The sequence below is a fragment of the Mesocricetus auratus genome, unplaced genomic scaffold, assembly GCF_017639785.1.
Source record: "Mesocricetus auratus isolate SY011 unplaced genomic scaffold, BCM_Maur_2.0 Super-Scaffold_100024, whole genome shotgun sequence".
Taxonomy (NCBI): Eukaryota; Metazoa; Chordata; class Mammalia; order Rodentia; family Cricetidae; genus Mesocricetus; species Mesocricetus auratus.
Genome location: NW_024429205.1, coordinates 7535132 through 7556422, shown reverse-complemented (window position 1 = coordinate 7556422; position 21291 = coordinate 7535132). Strand labels below are relative to the sequence as shown.

The following is a 21291-nucleotide window of genomic DNA, read 5'->3' as shown; positions in this document are numbered from 1 at the left end:
CGGGGACTGTTATTTTGAAATGCGGTAGTGCATGCGAGATTGCTGCAGCAGCCCAGACGTTCCCTCCGGTGGTAATGCATGTGGTGATGCATGCTGGTAGACTTGGCTGAAGAGGTGGAGGCACAGAGATGAGTGAGGCCAGCTTGGCTTACACAAGAGGACGTCTTTATTTAAAAGAAGTGCTGTCCGCAGTGGCAAAGTAAAAGTCCTGAGTGAATATATCTAAGACACTTGGGGTGAAGGTCATAATTTATATTAAACTAATGGTCTGATGGTCAGTGTATGTGAGGAAAGATGAGCTTGGGTTTTGTTTTCTGACACTGGTTGAAATAACCATAGAACTGTTTGTTCAGATGTAGCATTTCTCTAATCTGGGTCCAGGGCAAGATCAGCTAGCTTGCTAAAGAGCTGTACCTACATAACTAGAAATTCATGACAGTTAAGATTCAGTGGAATTCAGCAAATGAAAGTTTATTTTATGTAGGAAACTGAACATTTTCCAGTACATCATTTACTTACAATATGCCTGAATAATGACATGCATATAGAAGAAAGTGCACTTTTAAATGTTAGGTTTATGAAACATCAGCAGAAGCATTGTGAACAATGCTTAAGATATGTTACTTTAGTAAGAATAAAATCCCCAAGAATGGGTAGGGCCTGTCAATACTCTTTACTGAATACGTTCCAGTAGCTAACACCTATACTAAGTTCCAGCAGTGTAACTATGAGGTACAGCCCCCTTTTATAAAAAGGCTGCATTGTGCTCAAATCAGGAAGGCTGTTAGGATTTTTTCCTCTAAGTAGAGATCAGGGATCTGTTAGGAACGGTGTTAAGGCACACTGTGAAGTGTTGGAGCATACTTAGTCATAGACGCAGCAACATCTGTGTGCACTGTGATAGCCTTACTTGTCTTGAGTAGATATGTCACTCTGTATTGTGACGTGCCAGGCCAAGCCCTTGGTCATGGAAGGGTTAAACTGCCCAGGCATGACTGAGCAGACCGCACTCCTTTTGGGAAGACTATTGAAGATTCTGAAAGCATATAATTATAGCTGGCTCTCCAGAGAGAACTTAGTCCTTACTTTAAGGGCTAAAATGGTTTCTTGGGCAGCTTCCATCATGGCAGGTAACAAGCCAGGTATGGTGGTATCCTCTGTTGTCCAGCACTCCCAGTGCTCAGAGGCTTTGGAAGGAGGATCACAAGTTTAAGGATAGCTTGGGCTATGTAGTGAGGCCTTATCTGAAACGCACGCACGCACACCCACACAAACAACCCCAATGTCTAAGCCATACCACAACCTATGGAAGTGGGCATTTTTAAACAAGTGGCTCTTTCCTTCTCCGAGTCTGCCGTGTAGCCCAGGCTAACTCAAACTCCCAAGTGCTAGGATTGTAGGTTTGCACCGCCATATCCAGCTAAGAGGCTTTTCAGCTCTAACAAACCTGATTTAAAGTTTCTGAAAGGATTGACTAGTAAAAGACTTTAAATGTAGCAGTGGAAAGCAACAGTGCATCCCTGGTTCAGTTATTTGAAGTCCACTGTGTAGAAAGAATGCGGCCATCATTCGACTTTGGTGACAGGCTTCCGATAGCGCAGTACTGTTGCTGTTACCCATATGTTTAAAGCCAGCATGATCACAAAACGGGCAAGAACTGAAATAAATAAAAAGAAAGTTCCAACATTAAAAAAAAAAAAAAAAAAACGGACATTATACTGCTCTCAGTAGAAGCCTACGTAAGGTTTCACCCCAGCCCCAAGCAAAACGACAAGATCGTGAGACTCCCAGCATTGGCTTCAGACATTCCCTGGGAAAGGACTTGCTGTAGAAATGCCCACCTAGGCGCTTGGCCATGCATCCTGGGTGCTTCCTTGAACTGCTGAGGCTCTGGCTAAGATGTGCAACTAAGACCCTTTTATGTATGTCTTAAGGACGTGGGGTGTCTCAGAATGCTGCTGCATTCTACGAAGAGCATTCTAGTAAAGTGTGGTGGGCCCATAAGGGAAGCTGAGGCAAAAGGACTGCTTGAGGCTGAAGGGAGACGCCAGCCTGGGCGGCACAGCAAAAACTCCACATCACATGAAAGTATTTCTGAGAAATCAGCCCTGTGTTGGTACATGTTGTATAATGAAGTGACCACAAAAAAAATGTGTCTGGTAGACCAGGAGAACAGTGGCCTAACTTGCCCTTCTAAGACATGAAATGAAGGCTTATGTGTGTGTTATGACAGGTTCACTGAGGCTGACTTTAAATTCCTGATTCTCCTGCTTCTGCCTCCCAAGTGCTGGGATTACAGTTTTAGGAAGTGTTGAAGATTGAAGCCAGGGATCTCCACATTCATGGTAAACCACCCTGCAAATGAACTACAGCCCCACCTGACTTCTGAGATGTCCTTGGAATGATAAAACACATAGTAGCATCTAGCCACACTTTTTTATTTTGGACAGGTTCTCCTTAAGTAGCCCTGACCTGGAACCTTTTTGTTTCTGTGTTTGTTTTGTTTGTTTACACACAGGGTTTCTCTGTGTAAACAGTCCTGACTGTCCTGAAACTAGCTTTGTAGACCAGGCTGGCCTCAAACTCACAGAGATCCGCCTGCCTCTGCCTCCCAAGTGCTGGGATTAAAGGCGTGCACCACCACACCTGGCTGGCTACACTGTTTTTAAAAGCTAGTCACTCAGAACAGTGGTGACAGAAAAGAAACAGACTGTAGTAGGAATCTTGATCTTTTAAGTGCAGGCTTTTTATATGTAGACTCTTGGCTGTTTAATTTCATTCCTGTCCCTCCTGTGAACTCATGTCCCACAGAGGAGAGCTAGGTCTGGCTCCTTTTTCCATCCTGTCACTAAATCAGAGCTGTTTTGTCACTTTCCAAAGATGCTGGGTTGGAAGTTGAAAACATCGGAAGAGGTGAATTCTCGAGTGCACATAACACACACACACACACCCCTCTTCCTGTACGAGCACGTAGCAAATGGTGCTACATGAGCCACTGCTTGAAAACACAGCTGGGGTGTCTTACTGCTCACAGGCTTGTCTACATGTCAGGCTTCTCTGCCCCTGCCAGTCTCGCTTCCCTCTCTCCCAGCCCCGGCCTCCAATGCCCTGCACTCTGTGACCAGCCCCGGCGCCTTCTTTGCTCCTCTGATCAGATCTTTATTGAGCCTTGAAGTCCTCACTCTGCAGATTGCTCTCCACTCACAGAGTAGGCAGGGTTCCCCAGCTACCGACCCTGCTTGCCTCTCTGTTGTGATTTGGAGACTGTTTGCCTCAGCTGCTCAAGTATAGGTGTGTGTCACCACACCCAGCCACCCTACTCTGAAAACCCTATTTCATGGCATACCTCAGCAGTTAATTGTGGGACCCCTGTCCAATTTCCTTGTTGAAGTAGAAACTCCAGGATGAGAGAATTGACTCCCTTGGGTGTATTTCTCCCCACAGACTGCAAGGAGTGGATGCTTACTAGAGACAATCACTGTTGAAAACTAAATGTACGTTGTTTTGTCCTCTGAATCCATAGCCCAATTGAACTAAATGGATCGGTTAAGCCTTGTGATGGGCTCCATGTTAGACCCAAGTCAGAAAACAAACAAAAAACGCAAACATGAAGTCAAAAGTTTTTGCTTACTTGTCAAATCATTGGTGGTCATTAAAGTTGTTATTATTCTTGCTGTAAAGGAAAATTCATAGCAATAAATAACTTGCTTCTCACATACTTTAGTATTTCTATTTAGCTCACACCTTTCCATTTCACTATAGTATAGTCAGAATGCTGACTTCTCGAATGATCTTTATATGGGACCCTTGTTAATACTGTATTGTGCGACCGTCTATGAACAGCCACACACCCTGACCCTGGCCCAGTCACGAAGAAGCCGCTCGGAAAAGCAAGCGATTTTTAACACTATCTCAGCGCTGCCGGGGAGGGCTCCATCCATCCCTGTGCTCAAAACCCAACAAAACAATCTTAAGTCTCACTTCTATATTGAGCTTACAGGAATTTAATTGAAGTCTCCCACTAGTTAAAAAGTGTGTGTGCTGGGTGTGGGGGGAGCTGGAGAGATGGCTCAGTGGTCAGGAAAGAGCACTAGCTGCTCTTCCAGAGGACCTGGGATCGCTTCCCAGCACCCATGTGGGAGCACATAACCCCAGTCTCAGAGAATCTGACCCTCTCTTCTGGCCTCTGAGGGCACCAGGTATGCATGTGGTACACATCCCTCTACATAAAACTAAGCAAAAATAATGGTTTTAAAATTATATATTTTGGGGCTGGAGAGATGGCTCAGCGGTTAGGAGCACTGGCTGTTCTTCCAGAGGTCCTGAGTTCAGTTCCCAGCAACCACATGGTAGCTCACAACCATTCCTAAGAGATCTGGCGCCCTCTTCTGGCCTGAAGGCACACATGCAGACAGAACACTGTAGACATAGTAAATAAATGAATCTTAAAAAAAATAAATAAAATTATATATATTTGGCTTTTCGAGACAGGGTTTCTCTGTATTGCTTTGGAGGCTATCAGTCCAGCCCAGCCTCGAACTCACAGAGATCCGCCTGCCTCTGCCTCCCGAGTGCTGGGATTAAAGGCGTGCGCCACCACCGCCCGGCAAAATTATATATTTTTGGGACAGGGTCTCACTGTATATCACCGGCACACCTTGAACTCGAAGAAACCCACCTACCTCTGCCTACTGAGTGCTGGGATTAAAGGCGTTTACTGCCACACTTGGCAAAAATTCTTTAAGCACTGAACTCAATCCCATTTTTCACAGGTAAGAAAACTATGGCTTGGAGAAGACAAACTCTTCTGTCTAACCCGAGTTCTCTTGTTTAGCTCCTTTCTCAGTGAGCACCTCTTGGTAGTGAACAGTACAGTCTGCATGATGGCTTGTGTACAGGGATACCCTTTCCTTAGCAGGTTCTGTTAAGTAGCTAATTACAAAAGTGTATGCAAAAGACCTGCATACACTCAACACCAGGAAGCCCCGGGTGCTGATGAAAGCCAGTCCCTGGAGAGTGGCGGCCTTACTTGCACAGGTGTAGGCAGAGAGGCCCCAGGTCAGCGCGCTCACAGCTTCCGAGTCCTGGACCTTCCACAGATACTGAAGCTGGGCAAACTTACTGGCCACACTGATGACTGTGCTTAAGTTCTGTTGTGGAAAAAAATGAGAGTCAGGAGCCTAAAAAGATATAGGACTGGGCATAGTGCATACACACGCATACACTCTCTCTCTCTCTCTCTCTCTCTCTCTCTCTCTCTCTCTCTCTCCCTCCCTCCCTCCCTCCCTCCCTCCCTCCCTCCCTCCCTCCCTCCCTCCCTCCCTCCCTCCCTCCCTCCCTCCCTCTCTCTCTCTGGAGAGGGGGCACAACTTGGAGAAGCTAGTTCTCCTTGCACTATGTGGTTCTGGCGATTGAACTCAGGTCATCTGGCTTGACAGCAAGGACCTTTAACCCCCGAGTCATCGCATCAGCCCAGATACAGTGCTTTTAAGGCCAAACTTCCAAACTATTCCTCATTGTGTCCTCTGTTAGCTCTCAGCCAAGAAACCTTGCACATTGACTATCAACCCGCTGGGGCTCCATCTGCACAGCTGCTGCTAAGCTCAGACCAGAGGGAGACCCCTGCAGTCACCTGGGCTGAGTCTGATGGCATGAGCAGCATTCAAGAAGTCAGGGAGATGAGGTGGGAAGGACCCCAGAGCGTGCTGCGTTTGAAAGCCAGGCAACAGGACCCAGTGAATAGGACACAGACCCTGATCTGTAGTGAGACTTGAGAGATGAGTGAGTGGCATGGGGACTGACTGCTGTCTTTCGAATGAGTGACAGTCACAGGCCCTTGGTAGGCTCTGCTTCCTGCTGGGGCAACCTGTATGCTGTGAGCACCTGGCTGGCCTCCAGAAGTCCTGGTGGGTGAGAGATGGGGCTGCACAGGGAAGAATCGTGGCGCATGGAGTGTTGGGGTGTGTCTGGGCAGAGGAGGGAGCAACGACATTGCCAGGCTAATGTGGGAGCTGGGCACAGGTGGCCTGCAGGGAGGCTGGACCCAAGCAAAGAAGCCTGTGGGGTGCTGGATAAGGCAAAGAAAGGGAGGGGGCAGGGCCAGCTTAGTGTGGTGGGGAGGAGCCAAAAAGGGGAGGGCAACAAAAGTGGTTACAGCATAGCCCAAATGGGCAAGCTGCTGGCGTGTTTACTTTCCAACAAAAAGCCAACTTTGAGATCAAGGGGTAGTCTGGGAGCAGGCCATAGAGAACCCTGGTAGTGTCAACACACACTCAAGGAGGGAACCTCATGTTATCCCACAAAACGGTCCAGTGCAGGCAGAGGACTGACAAGCTGAGGAATGAATGAACTGCACGGGGGGCATGAGAAATGCCAGTCCCCAAGTCTCCCGGAGAGCAGGTGTGCAGTAAGCGCTGGTAGGGGGCCTAAAGGAGTCATAGATGGGAGGAAGATGGGAAAACTGTCTTTTAAAACTGACGGGGTTGGCAAGATGGCACCATGGGTGAGGGAGATTGCTGAAGGGCCTGATGACCTAAATTCAATCCCTGAAACCCACAAGATGGAAGGAGATGACTTACAAATCTCTGCGTGCAGACATCCATGCACAAATAAAAGGGGGGAGTCCATCTTAGTGTTCCCCTTGAGCCCCTTGAACATTTCAAGAATAATGTCTTAATATTTGGCTGACATTGTCTTTTCATCTGCTTCAGCTGAAAAGGAGTCCTTCTCAACCTGTGGGTTTCTACCCCTTTGGGGCTAATGACCCTTTCTGGTTGCCTCCACCACCAGAAAACACAGATGTTTATATTACAATTCATAATAGTAGCAAAATGATGGTTACAGAGTAGCAATGAAAATAATTATATGGCTGGGGGTCACCACAACATGAGGAACTGTGTTAAAGGGTCACAGCCTTAGGAGGGTTGAGAAGCACCGCTCTAGGACGCTGGAGGGGCAGAAAAGAAGGTATCTGCTTTTCCAGTCTCCCTCCGGTAGGGGCACCACTCACCATGGCCAGGTCGATGATCCACTTCTGCAGGCTGAGGACGAACCAAGAAGACACAAATCTGGTCAAGTGCTAAGGGACCTAGCAGCGAGTCACTGGCAGCTGAACCCACCCCTCCCTCCTTGTTCTCTGCGTACCAAGCCAGATCACAGAGGGTGACACAGAAGCTGAGGTGTGTGTGGGGTAACTGTTCTGCCGGACAGTGTCTGTTTGGAAAAGATGCCAGGGGTTGCATGTGAACATCTGCTTGGAGTTGAAACAACGGAAGCAGATTGTGGAAGGAAGCGCACAGATCCATGTTCGCAGACTGTAACCTAAGGCTGGGAATATTCATAGGGCTGTAGCTGCATGCTGTGTCATCAAAATGAAGCACTTAGAAGGTTCAACCGTGCAAAGGAGAGATGTCCTGCGAAACTGGTGTGCTGTGTGTGAACTTTTTACTGACGCCACACCCCTTTCTGTTGTAAAAGCACAGCAGTTGGGGTGATGGTAGGCAAAGAGGAACTAATTTTTATCCGGCCTGTGCAGGACTCTCATGACTCAGTGACTGCTTTCATTCCCTGCCCTGCCTACCATCCAAGGAACCCCAAAGGTGGCTGAAAACAATGGCTACATTAAGTAGCTGAAGGGATTAAACTAGAGATGGCCCACAGCCATGACTGGAACCCAGCTGCACCAAAACATTCTCCATGCAAAGCGTAGTGGTGCACGCCTGTAATCGCAGCATTTGGGAGGTGGAGGCTGGAGGATTCATAGTTGAGGTCATCCTTGGCTAACCAGGAAGATGATGGCAAACACCTAACCCCTTGAAAGGGGAGCAGAAGTGGGGCATGGAGCCATACTTTCCCTGTTTCTGTGGAGAGGGGAGCTGAGTCGGGCTGATAGCAATCCGAGACAGTTTGTAGTCAAGACTTGCCTAAACCCTCAAGCCTCTCACTGTCATAGAGGCAGCAGGATTAGTGACTGCCATTGCCATGCAAACACTCTCGGCCTACCTTTTAAGGAGCATGAAGAAAAGTGACACCAAATCCTTACAAAAAAAGCAGACATGAAATCTCACCCTCGGCATAGAAGATGCCACCGAGTGGAGCAGGTCTGTTGGCTGGCCATTCCACATGGTTAAAAAGCCCCCAAACCAACACAGCCACCCAGACAAGGCTCCGCCTCTAAATTACAGTTCTGCGTAGGTGCCTTAATATCGGAAAACTGCCCCCATCTGGCCCATGCCTACCGACAGGCACCTGTGAGGTCCATCCTGCATGGGACCTGGTGCCAGGCACTCTCGTGTTACTAATCCCCTGGGGGCATGCTCACAGACGGAAGAGTGCCTGAGGGCACAGGTGGAGTGTGTTGCTCTTAACAGGGTGACTGTGCATTTCTCTTGTTCAGCAGGGACATAGCAAATCTGTACCCCACATGGTCTCAGAGGCAGTGAGCGGGCACACCTCTAGCAGCAACTGTACTAACCTCAGGTTTGTGTACATGCTCTTCCAAGGGTACTGAGTTCAGTTCCTAGCAACCACATGGTGGCTCACAGCCATCTACTATTCAATCTGGTGCCCTCTTCTGGTATGTAGGCAGAACACTGAATATGTAATAAATAACTACATCTTTTTTTTAAAAAAAAGACTTGCATTTTATGATTCTTTTTTAGGTAGCCATAAAAAGATGACCTTATTTCACAATGCATAGTATTAGCAGAGAACACACCAAGTCCTCCACCTTTGGTGCTAAGGATAGAATCCAGAGCCCCTTGCACGCCATCACTGAAACCCTCCACCCCCACCTGAGCTCAGACTCGGGAAGGATACACTGCTGCGTAGGGCAAGGCCTGCCTCACGTTCCCGTTGAAGTGAAAGACAAAGAGCAGGAGGATGACGTCTGGAAGAAGAGACTGAGAGATGGGCAGGGCGGTAGGAGGGCAGGCTGGGGATGTGGGTGGGGGGGTGGTTGTCAGTTACCTTGTGCAATGAGGATGGGGTATTCCAGGTAGGTGAGCAGCGGGTTCCCATAGTAACATTGATAGCGAAAGAAGACCAGGAACCTGGAGTCAGGACGTGTAGATATTCACAGGCCACCCTGCGATCCGCCAGACCCCAGATTTACCCACACATTCACCCAACACTAGAGCATGTGGTCTTCACCATACTTGTGACTGACCTCTGGGAAAATTGTCAGACACCCATTTGGCAGGTCCAAGAGACCCTGGGTGTCAGCACTTGGTTGAACACCTTCAGGGGTCACCTACATTGCCTTCCACATCATAAAGATCACTTGGGGAAACTAAGATCCAAAGAAGACAGGATCATGTGAGAACTCAAGGGTACGATGGAGGGTCTCACCCTGGGGTATTGCCCTAGTCCTGCTGCTATGCTTTTAGGGGGACCCAAACATCCCACACATCCTGTGCCCTGGGGATGATGTGTGCTTTTCAGTTTTTAAGGTTTCTGTGTGCAACAGTCATCAACCAGGCATGCAGTATCTGGTGTCATTAAAATAGCCTCTGGCCAAGATCCAGTTCCCTCAAATTAGAATTTTAGAGTCTGAGCTCTCAGATTGAAACCCAAGGCAGGAGTCCAGTCCCTGGAGGATGCAGGCTGCCTGATGGTGGTGCAGTTAGGGTCTTCCTGATGCCTCAGAGCCTATCTGACTGGTGAGGGTCACGCAGGCAACCAGGTAAGGCCCAGAGGGAAACAGCATTGAAGTAACCACCCTATCCATGCGGGGGGGGGGGGATGTAGCCAGTGGGACCAGGATGGGTTGCTCTCCTATTCCTATTGTTCCTACCTCAGGAGTAAAACAACTCTCACCTACAGCTGCGGTGAGGCTTAAAAAAGGTATGTGTATAGGGACCCAGGAGGCGCTTGGGAAAGTTCTCCCAAACTGGGAACTATTGTAGCTGGCCGATGTAGGGATAAATATTGGATTTCAATGGTGGAGCATACCCATGCCTTCTGGTCTCAAAGCTGGTCTTAAACCTGCCAAACCTACTTAGAGAAACCTGCCATACCTGCCGCCCACTGCCGGGAAGGGAGGGAGGCTGTTGAGATTTCCAGGAAGAGCCTGCTTTATCTGTACCGCGATAGACCGCAAGACCCATCCGGGTCCCCCAGGCAGCAAAGAGGGAGCTACAGGCAGGCCAGGGCAGGGCAGCGCTCTGTAGGCATCCATGAACTTTCTAACCTCATGCTCGCGAAAGAATTTAGCAAGCCAGAGGCCAAAGAGCTCCCTGGACTTCCAACACCCGCACCCTCTGCCCCAGCCAGGCCGTCACTTCTGCATTCTTCAGTCTTGTGTTTTACCCATCCTGCCAGTCTCTCACCCTCTCTGAAATGCATACACTCTTGTTCTAGGCCGCCAACGGACCAGGTACCCTTCCGCCCGCCCACCGAGCCTCTCTGAAAAGGTGCACGTTGAAGCCCACCCCATCAGCTGGTGACAAACCTAGAGGGATCTGCCTGGTGCCAAGATCGCGCGACTCAGGGACGCGATCTCTCCCATTTGTTTTTCCCAACCAAAGTTTCACAACTTTACTCTTAACTACTTAGCCAATGACACCGAGAACGTGGCTCCCGTACTGCCCAATCCTGCGTGTAGGACCCCAGCCCAACTCAGACCCAAGTACCTCCTGTCCCTCCCCCTCCCTACAGGGAATCATCAAATCTTGTAATTCAGATCTCAGCCCAACCACTGCTTTACAGGCAAAGGACTCTAGGCTGGAAAAAGAATGTGGGTGGTGCCGGGTGAGGTTAGGAACTTTAAGGGACTGCAGGTGCAAATGGCTTCGCCCGCGGCCGTTAGGCTGCCGTTGTGGACACGGTGGGAGATGAGTCCGCTGAATCTCTTAAGATGGGCGTGCACAGGCAATTCGTACCTCCCGGGATTAGGGGAGAAGCCAGGGAAGTGTGGGGCAGCGCCCCGGAAAGCTCCTCCCAGCCCCGAGTCCCCCCCCCCATTAACCCTTGGCTTCCCGGGGCCTTACCCCGCCAGCTCCAAAAGTAAACTGGGGAGGCTGATGCCCCGAGCGCTGCGCGCCGCCAGCTGCGCGTAGATCTGCGGCAGCTTGAGTGCGGCGCACACCCCCAGCGTGCTCCAGTTGCAGAACCACAGCAGCCCGGCCTCCATGCTGCAGTCCCCGGCGTGCGGGGCCTGGGGCTGAGGGATCTCGTGGGTGAGAACGGTCCAAAGAGTCCTTCCGCCTTCCCGCCGGCCGGGCCACGCCCCGACCACGCCCCGAGCTGTTGCTCTCCCAGTGCGCCCCGCCCCGTGTCCGCTGCGTTCAGGATGCTCTCCGCCCCAGTCTGTTCTGCTCTGGGTGCGACCCGCCCCGCCCCGCCCTGCCCTGTGTTTGTTACGCTCCGGGAGCACCCTATCCGGAGTAGTCTAGGATCCCGGTACACCCCGCCCTGAGTTTGCTCTACTCTGGGTGCGCCCTGTCCGATGTTTGCTTCACTCCCGGCGCACTCCGCCCCGAGCCTGCTCGGCTCAGGATGCTCCTGCCTGGTGTCTGAGCCACTCTGGGTGCACCCTGCCCCGTGTCTGCTCCGCTGCGAGCACTCCGTGCCCAGGGTGGTGACTCTGCCCTGGTTCTGCCAGCTGCTGATTCACTTTCCGGGTTCCATCCACGGCGCCCTTCCTAGCGGAGTGGAAACGCCTGGGCAGACAAGCCTCCCCAAGGGGTTGGGTGGGCACAGAGCCTACCTCTCGGGTCATTCTGTGTGCTTTTTCCACTCTCTACGACTTATCTTTTTGCTTTAAATCTTTCAGAAATTAAAACGTTTAAAGCCTTTGGTTCAACCTCGTCAGCATCCTCCCAGAGGCCTGAAGAAGCTGGAGGGCTCGCCGAGGCCTCTGAAACCCAGCCCAGCGGTGCTAGCCTTCTGGTGGAGAAAGACGTTCACAAGGGAAGCTAGTCTCAGTGAGCTTGCTCGCTAAACCCGGAGCTGTTTTCCTGTTTTTTGCTTTATTGAAACAAGGTCTCATTCGATGCAGACTGACCGACCTTGAGCGTAAGCCAGTTTTCAACTTGAGATCCTCCTGCTTCCGCTTTCCAAATGCTAGGATTGTAACTGTGTGACCCGCGCCAGGACTTACATTGTGTGCATTGGCTTCGAACTTCTCATTTTTGCCTCTGCCTTTTGGCAAATGCTGGGTTACAAGCTTGTTCCATCGTATCGTCTGAGAGCCGGCTCTTTCCTTCCCTCCCTCCTCTTTTTATTACTAGGGTTTTGTTAGTGTGTGTGTGTGTGTTTGTGTGTGTGTGTGTGTGTGTGTGCGAGCACGCTCTTGAGCCTACGCTTGTGCAAGCCAAATGGACAGCCTCAAATGTCATTCCTCAAGTACTGTGCAGTCCACTGGCTTGGAACTCACTAAACAGGCTAGGAGACCCAGGGAACCTTTTTTTTAAACCTCTCCACCGTAAGAATACAAATACGCATGCCCAACTTTTTAAAGTGGGTTCTGGGGCTCTAACTCAGGTCCTCACAAGTGTATCAGTTCTGCTCCAGTAGGAGAGGATTTCCCTACAGTTCCACTCCAGTCCCCCAGAGAGTGGAGCGTAACAACTTCGCTTAGCCAGGGGAAGGCTTCTCTAGGCGAAAAGTGTTACAGCCCTGCTCCCCTCTGCTCTGGGTTGACTCTGCTCCAGCTAAAGAAGGTCTTCACCCAAACCTCTTTCAAGAGATTTGTTGGGAGGGAAGAATCCAGGAGAGTGGCAGAGGACAGCCAGGCAGCCTGAACAACCACAGCTGAATAGACACAGGGTTTATATAAGGATTTTTAGGTGCCCCCCTTTAGAGTTTTCCCAGGGTGGGGATTGGTCAGATTTCAATCCCTGAGCTCAGGTTGACTAGATCTGCTCAGGGATTGGTTAGTTTACTGCACAGGTTAAGGGTCAGATTCGGCTCTGGTTTTAGGACCAAAGTGTGTTTCTTTCCCTGATCCTTTTCAGCCTTTTGGCTCTAGTTTTAGGGGCAGGGCGTATTTCTTTCCCTGGCTCTGATTCCAGGGACAAAGTCTGTTTCTATGGCACTGGATTCAGGGTCAGAGTACATTTCTTTGGTTCTAGTTGCAGGGCCAAAGTGTGTTTCTTTGGCTCTGCTCAGGGCACGTTTCTTTGGCTGGCCCCTTTTCCCTATATGGCTCTTCAGGCACAAGACTAGGAGAGGGGGTCATTTCCCCTCCTCTGGATCTGGAGATCACTAGGCTATAAGACAGACAGACAGACACACACACACAGGCATGCACGCACACATGCACACAAGACCAGTCTGTGGTAATTCTATGCTGTAAGCTATGCACCAGCATGCCTTTCACCAGTCCTCACCAAAGCCCTCACTATTCCCATGGAAGGAGCCTCTGTGGCTTCCCTCCCAAGAGAGAGATCTTTGAAGGGTGTGAGGGGGCGTGTGTGTGTGTGTGTGTGTGTGTGTGTGTGTGTGTCCACGCTTTGGCTGTCACTCATTAGTAGACAAATCTGCTCCTAGAATGGAGATCCGATCCAAACAGCTCTGCTCCGAGTTACTCCATTTTGTGTAAAGCAAGCGGCCTTGCCTTGAGTGACTCCATTTTTTACAAAGTAGCAGTTTGTTCCATTTTGAGGGTAAATGCTAAAGCAAAAGGACTCCACATCCCATACAGGTCAACAACCGCCTCAACACGGAGGGAGGTCTTCTAGGCTAAGCAGTAGCTGACGTTCCATCCGTCTGTGGCTGGCCTGTCTGTATTTATGTATTACACAGGCGCTACTGGCCAGTGTGCTGTAGACTTCATGGCACGTGGCTAAGCCTGGCAGCGTGGACCCTGGAGACAGAGGGGTTCTTCATCAGGGCTTCTTAAGCAACTCCCACTCACAGCCCCTCTCCCTGAGACCGTGTTGTGACCCTGGATGAAGATGTACACACAGGGTGTGGTCAGGCAACAGCTTCGTCTCTTCCTCCTTCTCTCTCTCTCTCTCTCTCTCTCTCTCTCTCTCTGTTTTACTTTATAGGAAATATATATTTTTTATGAGCTCAGTTAAAATATACTTTTTTTTTTTGGTTTTTCGAGACAGGTTTCTCTGTGTAGCTTTGGAGCCTATTCTGGCACTCACTCTGTAGACCAGGCTGGCCTCGAACTCACTTGAACTCACAGAGATTCGCCTGCCTCTGCCTCCCGAGTGCTGGGATTAAGGCCTAAAAAATACTCATTCTTTGTCAGTGCTGATTCATTATATTGTTTCTTTAGAGATAATGAAATATACATAAATTATTGGCCATTAAGCAATAACATTAAAATTTCTGCATTGTATGAAAGATGGGTATGAACAAGGGATCCAGAACCTGCTTGTAAAACAGAGAAACAGGCCCGGCGTTGGTGGCGCACGCCTTTAATCCCAGCACTCGGGAGGCAGAGGCAGGCGGATCTCTGTGAGTTCGAGGCTAGCCTGGTCTACAGAGCGAGTTCCAGGACAGCCTCCAAAGCCACAGAGAAACCCTGTCTCGAAAAAACAAAAACAAACAAACAAACAAAAAAAACAGAGAAACAGGGACTCGGCACACAGCGTAGTAGTAGATCGCTTGTCTACCATGTGCAAGGCCTTGGTTTAACCCTCAGCACAGTGAAAACATCAAAATAAGCATTTCCAATGGTGGGTATTGGGAGCCTATTAAATTCTAACAGAGTACACAGTGCATGTTTTGAGAATGTTCCTTGATATTTCAAAACTCAGTCTGTGAAAGGAAACCAGAGATGTGATCATTTCTGTTAGAAAACACATCCTGTGAGAATTGGATACATAGTACCTAAGTGCCCATAGCTCTTTCCAGCTTCTTGCCCACATAGTGACGTCCATCATGAAGGCACAGAGAATATTTAGTTTTGACTTTTGAGCAGGTGTAACACTAGCTCTTCACCCTCTGCTAAGGAGAGGCTTGTATCCAAAGGCTCTAATCTTCTTCATCACTCCAGTCCAGAAAAGGTTTCCTCTTCATCTCTGGCCTTTGCCTTTTGTTGGCTTCTCTCCTGGCTTCTTTTTCTTTTAGCGTCTTTCCCAATGCTTTGCCTTAATTTCCTTCCTATGTTCTTCTTTATCAAGCTCGTCCTCCTCCTGAGGCCTTTGCCTTGTCTAAGTTGAATCGTCTTCTTCCTCCACATCGTTGGTAGCAGATTTCTGAATCTGTGGCCACTGCTGAACCAGCTCCCCTTCATCAGTAAATATTGTTTTCTTGTTCACTTTAAAATTTCTCTTCATTACATTTTTTGCTTCTGTAACTTTGGTTAAGTTTTCCTTGACACTGGATTTAGAAGGCTCCTTTTTTTTGACAATGCTTCATTCTCTTTAAGATCCAACCGAAAAACATCGGGCTGCTTCACCGGGAGGAAATCACCAGTGGACACCAATCTCCATCTCTTTCTGAAGCGTGCTTTCCCAGTCACTTTGACCCCCTAATTTTCCCAGACACTCTCCTCCCCCACTCTTTGCACCACGAGGGCTGCTCGGCTCCCATGTGACTACTTACTAAATAAAGGACAAGTTTCCCCTTCACCAAGATTTACAGTTTGCCTGCCCTAATCTCTGATCTTCAGGCAAGCTTTATTAGAACATAAACAGTGTATCACTACAGTGTCTAGTACAGGAAGATGCCCGAGGGTCACTCCTTGGCTCCATGGCTGGCGGTCATTCTTTATCACTGCAAGTAGAGGTGGCGGCTACCACAGAGCAGAGGGAGGCAGATTGGCTCAGAGAAGCAGTGGGCAGAAGTGAAGGGGACTTCTTCCTGCTCTGCTGTGGCCCTTAGCTCCCCAGCCAGGGGTCCCCGTCTGGACTCCTGGTGCTGCCCATCAGGTGGGCTCTGAGCTGCCCTGGTTGGCCAGTTCAGGGTATTCCAGTGATGCGGTGGCTGGATCCTTCATCTCCATTTCCTGAAGAGCCTGAAGACGTGACCGGGCGTGGGAGTATGTGGGTGAAGGGTCATGTAGACAGACACAGTGTACTGGCATGCCATGCCCTATTTGTTCTCTTGGTTCAGCTGGCCTCAGCGCTCTGGAGATTAGCAGAGAAGCCTGCGCCCTGGGAGCCTGTTGGTCCGAAAAACAGGGAGATGTATTTTATAAGATCTTCTCCTAGTGTGATGTTCCAGTCAAGGTCTGTGCATGGAGAAGGAGGCTGGGCTGTACGGTCCCTGCCGGCCAGTGCACTCTGGCGAAGAACTTTCCCAGAGATCTGTCTCCTCCCCTCTCCTGCCCATCCTCTAACTGTGGAGACGAAGGCCTGGAAGGGGTATTGCTCCCCTGAGTCAGACACCACAGGAAATTGACCAGGATGCCCCAGATGCTTGTCTTGGTTTCTGGACTTCTTGGATAGTGACAAAAATACCTATGAAGAAGGCGACTTGGGTTTAAGTTCTGCACTATCTGTAAGTGGCTGTGCTTGTAGGCTTGGGAACTGGATCAGAGCGCCTGGTCCCATGCCCCAGGAGACAGGTGAGAGAAGTCTTGATGAGTCCCTTTTTAGTGTGCACACGTAAAGCCACCTGGAGCTGCAGTTAGCCTTGGCTTTTCTTTTGTTTTTAGTTTTATTTTTGTGAACGTGTCTGCATATTCGACTGTGCATTCGGGTGCCCTCTGGGGCCAGCAAGCGCAATGGATTCCTTGGAGCTAGAGTTACAGGTGATTATTAGCCCCCCTGTGGGTGTTGGGGATGGAACCTAGGTCCCCTACAAGTGCTTTTAGCTGCTGAGCCATCTCTCCAGTCCCAGTGTGGACTTCTCTTTCTTGCTCCTAGACTCTCTCACCCAGACAGAAACAGCTCTTTGGGAGGCGAGGGTGGGTAGAGTAACATAAAACACAGGCTGCACCTGTACTGAGCCCCTGAGAGTTACTTCTGACTCAAGGTCACACGATACTGCCATCGGGCGACCTTGACTCCTGACTGTACTCACTGGTGGCGTTTGCCTAACTCTATTATCAGGGCACCCGGCTTTGAGCTTAGACTCTCAGAAAGACGGCTGCAACCTTCAGGTCAGATCCCAAGGCTGTGTGCTAGCAGCCCCCTCCTCCCAAAGCATGACGTCAGGCTGACGTGTCCCAGCACCCACAGACAGAGGCAGGAGCTGTGAGCAGGCTCATGGCTGTAAGGTCAGACTGAACCCATTAGACACGCTCTCCCCCAGTTAGCACTGGGTTCCCTTCCCAGAATCTCTGGAGTCCTGGAAGGGCTGAGGTTCTGTGTCCTGGGGTGTTCTGACTGAGCCGAGGGCACCCACGCTCTGAGGGCTGCCCGGGTTTAGTCCATGCCACACTCACCGTCTGCCGTCTGTCCTGAGATCTCTACACTGGCTGCAGCTCATCCTCTGGCTTCCTCTTCCGGGTGCCTTCCATGAAGAAGAAGTCCATGTGGGTGAGGGCTCTCCCCAGGGCCGTGTCCAGCCTGCTGCCCACCTCCCGGCTCGTGGAGCTGGGGACCGTGTCTGAGAAGAAGGGCGTGTCTGCAGGCAGCTCCTTAGGCTCCTTCTTATTTCCCTGAGGAGAGGAGACATCTCAGGTCACAGGCGGTGTGTGTGTGTGTGTGTGTGTGTGTGTGTGTGTGTGTGTGTGTGTGAATATTCACTCTGCAAGCAGTTTTCTGAGGGGGTAGTGCCTTACCAAAGGGTCATAGTCTTTCAGGAAACCCCAGTTCTCAGCCCTGGAAAGGAACGCACAGGAATGTGAGTGATTTTTGTTTGTTTGTTTTTTCCTGGAATATTCTGAAGATTTTCACTATATCTTCAACTCCACCACGGAGGAGTTAAAATGTTATGTAGCCACAATAAGTGCCAAATGCCCATGCTGTATTTATGGAGCAGCCCACAGAGTGACCAGAGACTTTTTCTATCTTGTTTTTGTAATTTCCACAAATTTTTTTTTTTTGGTTTTTTGAGACAAGGTTTCTCTGTATTGTTTTGGAGGCTGTCCTGGAACTCCCTTTAGAGACCAGGCTGGCCTCGAACTCACAGAGATCCGCCTGCCTCCCAAAGGCTGGGATTAAAGGCGTGTGCCACCAATGCGGCTCACAAACTCTGACTCCAGATGTGTTTAACACTTCAAGCTTACAGTTTTCTTACTTATTCATTTGTCTGTTTTAGTCTGGGTTAGTTTAGAACTCACTATGTAGCTGAGGATGGCCTTGACATTTTTTTCTTTCTTTCTTTCTTTTTTTTTTTGTGACACAGGATCGTACCGTGGTCCTAGCTGGTCTGGAACTTTCTATGTAGACCAGGCTGGCTTTGAACTCCCAGTTGCCTCTGAGTGCTGGGATTAAAGGAGTTCACTGTCACACCTGGCAACCTTGAGCTTCTGATCCTCCTGTCTCTGCCTTCCCAGGGCTGGGGTTACAGGCTTGAGTTGTCACCATTTATGGAGGTTTGAGTGAGAATGGCCCCCCATAGTCTCATGCATTTGAATACTTGGCTCCTAGTTGGTAGAACTGTTTGGAAAGGATTAGGAGGTGTGGCCTTGTTGGAGGAGGTGCCTGGAGGAGGCGGGCTTCCAGGCTTAAAAAGCCCATGCCGTTCCCAGCTGGCTTTTGAATGCAGACTTAAGCTACTGCGCCTGTGCCATGGCTGCCTGCCGGTTGCCATGCAGTCTGCCATGATGGTGAAAGCACCTAACCCTCTGGAACCATGAGCCCCTTTGCCATTCTCGTCTCTTCGGCTCCATATCCAAGGTGGTGACTATTAGATGGCATGGTATTGTTTTCATTTTAGATTTTTTTGGGGGGGAACCCACCATACTCTTCCCTTCTTATGCTCGTAATGACTACTATCAACCGGAAGGCATGAAGGAGGCCCCCACACCCACGCCCACGCCCACCCCCAGGCTAGCATCCCTCCCCAGGCAGTGCTGAACCCGCTACCCGCCACCAGCTGCCTCCCGTCTAACCTGCCATGTCCATCTGGGGAGATTGCTGCGCGTTGGGAGATGGGATCAGAGCCCTCTCTGTGTCTATATTCCCAGCCACCTGCTGGGACCAAGGTCCAGGGCTTTTGTAGCTGCTTCAGATCCAGTCTGGGCCTGGGCCGGCCTCCCTTACCTTTAGGTTCTCTTTTCCGTATATTCTCCCTTCCCCAGCACCGAGGCAGGTGGGGGTGGGACTGGGGGAGAAGGGAGGCAGGGGCAGGACACTCACCACCGCTGCTGGCCTCGCGCTTCGGCTTCCACGAGCTCCCTCCACAGCTGGTCCTGCTGCACACCAGGGACTGTGGCACCCTGGCAGCCACCAGCATGACCCCTGCTTGCTGCAGGGCCATCCCTGGTCCTGGAAACTGAGGCAAGAGGTCTGGTAGGGGGCAGTCCGTACCCGGATGCTGTGGCTCTTGGGAGCCCCGCGTGTTGGCTGCCCATGGGGGACTGAAGAGAATGGAAAAGGAAGAGAAGAGAGAGACTGATTGAGACTTTTTATCCCAGGAAAGCCTGCACAAGAGCGCCCCACCGGATCCCGAACTCTGAGTGACTGATAGGGACAGACTCTCCAGGCTGGGGCAGCATCTGCGCCCAGCTGTGTTCTGTGTTGACTGTCGCCCAGGGAACAGGCGGCTCCCGAGTGCGCAAGGGAAGGGGCGGACCCCGCTGAGTGCTCACTGAGGACATCTGAGCCCCTCTGTGGGGTGCAGATTGTCTGTGCTTTGCCCAGCCCTCTCCTGGGCCGGAGGGCGGGACAGTGTCGCTGGGTACCCCCCAGTAGGCGGTGCTCTGGAGAACTGCGTGGGCAGGTGAGCAGAGCATGATCCTGTGCTGCCCCCTGGTGGACACCGCAGGCTCCCAGGGGACGCGCCGGGGCCAGACAACTGTCTTATCCAAAGTAACTTCAGGTTATTTGGCGTACACTTCCACATCACAGAAGGAAGTCAGCATAGGAACTCAAACAGGACTAAAGCCTGCAGACGAGCTGATGCAGAGGCCATGGAGGGGTGCTTGCTCCCCATGGCTTGCTCAGTGGGCTTTCTTACAGATCCCAGGACCACCAGCCCAGGGATGGCTCCACCCACAGCGGCCTTGCCCTTCCCCATCAATCACTAATTAAGAAAATGCCCTACAGCTGGGTCTTATGGAGGCATTTCCTCAACTAGCCGGGACACCAATGTTCTTTCCTCCTGAAAGCCCATGGAGCCCTGTCATTGATCTTGCAGACCATCTCGGGGCAGCATGTGTAGGCATATGCTCTACCAACGAGTCACACTCCAGCAGAAAAAGAGGGCTGTCCTGAACCCAGTCTGCAGGTAAGAATCCAACAGCGCCAAGTGATCGTCCAGGAGACCTTGAGTTTAGCTCGTCATAAAAGACATACGGAGGACTTACGGTCCTGATACGGACCCCACTTCTGTTTCTTCTCCTCTAAACCCGAGCAGTCCAGCTCCCTCAGCGGCACCAGTAGCTTTTTTTTTTTTTCTCCAACCTAGCCAAACCCAGACATTCCCATCACTTCTGTTCCAGCCACTCTGCCCCTGGTCCTCACCTCCTGGAAGGGTTTGTTGATAGACCCCTCATTCCTTCCCTGATACTCCATGCCTAACTCCTGCTCCGCAAGGCGCTCCTTCCCTGCACCCCCAGGGGAGAACAGAAATAACCGAGTGCAGACGGAGGTGCCCAAAGTGGAGGGATGTTCTGGTGCCTGGAGCCCAGCCAATAGGCGGCGCCTGGAGGACCCTTTGGGCTTTAGCTCTCACGCTGGGTACCAGTTTCCTCTCTGGCGGGCAAGCTCCTTAAAAAAGAAAGTAAACAACTCAAAATAGCTTCAGGAAGTCCCTGAAACTGACTACACTCACCAGGTTCTACCTTTCCCAACATTAAACAGTGGCGAGTGCTGAGAGGATCCGCTCTCAGAGAAGCCAAGCTGCAAAGGAGACTGAGACCCGCCCAGTGGCCTGGAAGAACCAGAGGCCACCAGAGCTGTCTGGAAGAGGCTGGGACCAACTGAGCCACCTGGAAAACACACTCTCCAACCTGTAGTGTGCTCTAGGTCCCCAGCTTTTGTGAGCTGTCACTTATGCTTGAGTAGGCTTTAGTGACAGTCTCTGAGTCACAACCTCTGTGAGTGACCCCTCACCCATATACTTTATATTATAAATCCCCCAAAACTCAATGGTTCACCTAGTTGGACTTTTGTGGTATCCATACTTTGATCTGTTGTGGGATCCCTATCTGAGGGGTGAATAGACATGTTGTGGTAGTTTGAATGTAATTGGCTCCCATAAACTCAAACGGAGTAGCATTATTAGGAGGTGTGGTCTTGTTGGAGTAGGTGTGGCTTTGTTGGCCAAAGTGTGTTT

The 21291-nt window shown here is 50.5% G+C and overlaps 2 protein-coding genes and 1 long non-coding RNA gene across 7 annotated transcripts; 1 reads left to right on the top strand and 2 right to left on the bottom strand.

The window, feature by feature from the left end:
• Positions 1 to 455: 455 nt before the first annotated feature.
• On the bottom strand, positions 456 to 11278 carry Slc66a3 (solute carrier family 66 member 3). Its single transcript, XM_005084953.4, has 7 exons — positions 10989 to 11278; positions 8968 to 9050; positions 8818 to 8887; positions 7010 to 7067; positions 5030 to 5150; positions 3632 to 3673; positions 456 to 1657 (listed from the first exon to the last, which is right to left on the bottom strand). Exons 1-7 carry the CDS (start codon positions 11129 to 11131, stop codon positions 1566 to 1568), a joined length of 609 nt encoding a protein of 202 aa, XP_005085010.1. The 5' UTR covers positions 11132 to 11278; the 3' UTR covers positions 456 to 1565.
• CUNH2orf50 (chromosome unknown C2orf50 homolog) lies at positions 8842 to 19655 on the bottom strand. Of its 5 annotated transcripts, XR_005870777.1 has the most exons (5): positions 19152 to 19645; positions 17630 to 17669; positions 17291 to 17506; positions 8968 to 9050; positions 8842 to 8887 (listed from the first exon to the last, which is right to left on the bottom strand). XR_005870777.1 is itself a non-coding variant. In XM_040730796.1 (4 exons), exons 1-3 carry the CDS (start codon positions 19364 to 19366, stop codon positions 17315 to 17317), a joined length of 447 nt encoding a protein of 148 aa, XP_040586730.1. In that variant the 5' UTR covers positions 19367 to 19646; the 3' UTR covers positions 11951 to 13807; positions 17291 to 17314. The 5 variants fall into 5 exon arrangements, 4 of the variants coding, with proteins under 4 accessions (XP_040586730.1, XP_040586728.1, XP_005085001.1 ...); XM_040730796.1 differs by lacking the exons at positions 8842 to 8887; positions 8968 to 9050 and adding an exon at positions 11951 to 13807 and having other exon boundaries at positions 19152 to 19646; XM_005084944.4 differs by lacking the exons at positions 8842 to 8887; positions 8968 to 9050 and adding an exon at positions 15560 to 16063 and having other exon boundaries at positions 19152 to 19641.
• On the top strand, positions 11886 to 15530 carry LOC121133791. The gene is made up of 2 exons (XR_005870778.1): positions 11886 to 12015; positions 15329 to 15530. It is a non-coding gene; the product is annotated as an uncharacterized LOC121133791 (long non-coding RNA).
• Positions 19656 to 21291: the final 1636 nt, after the last annotated feature.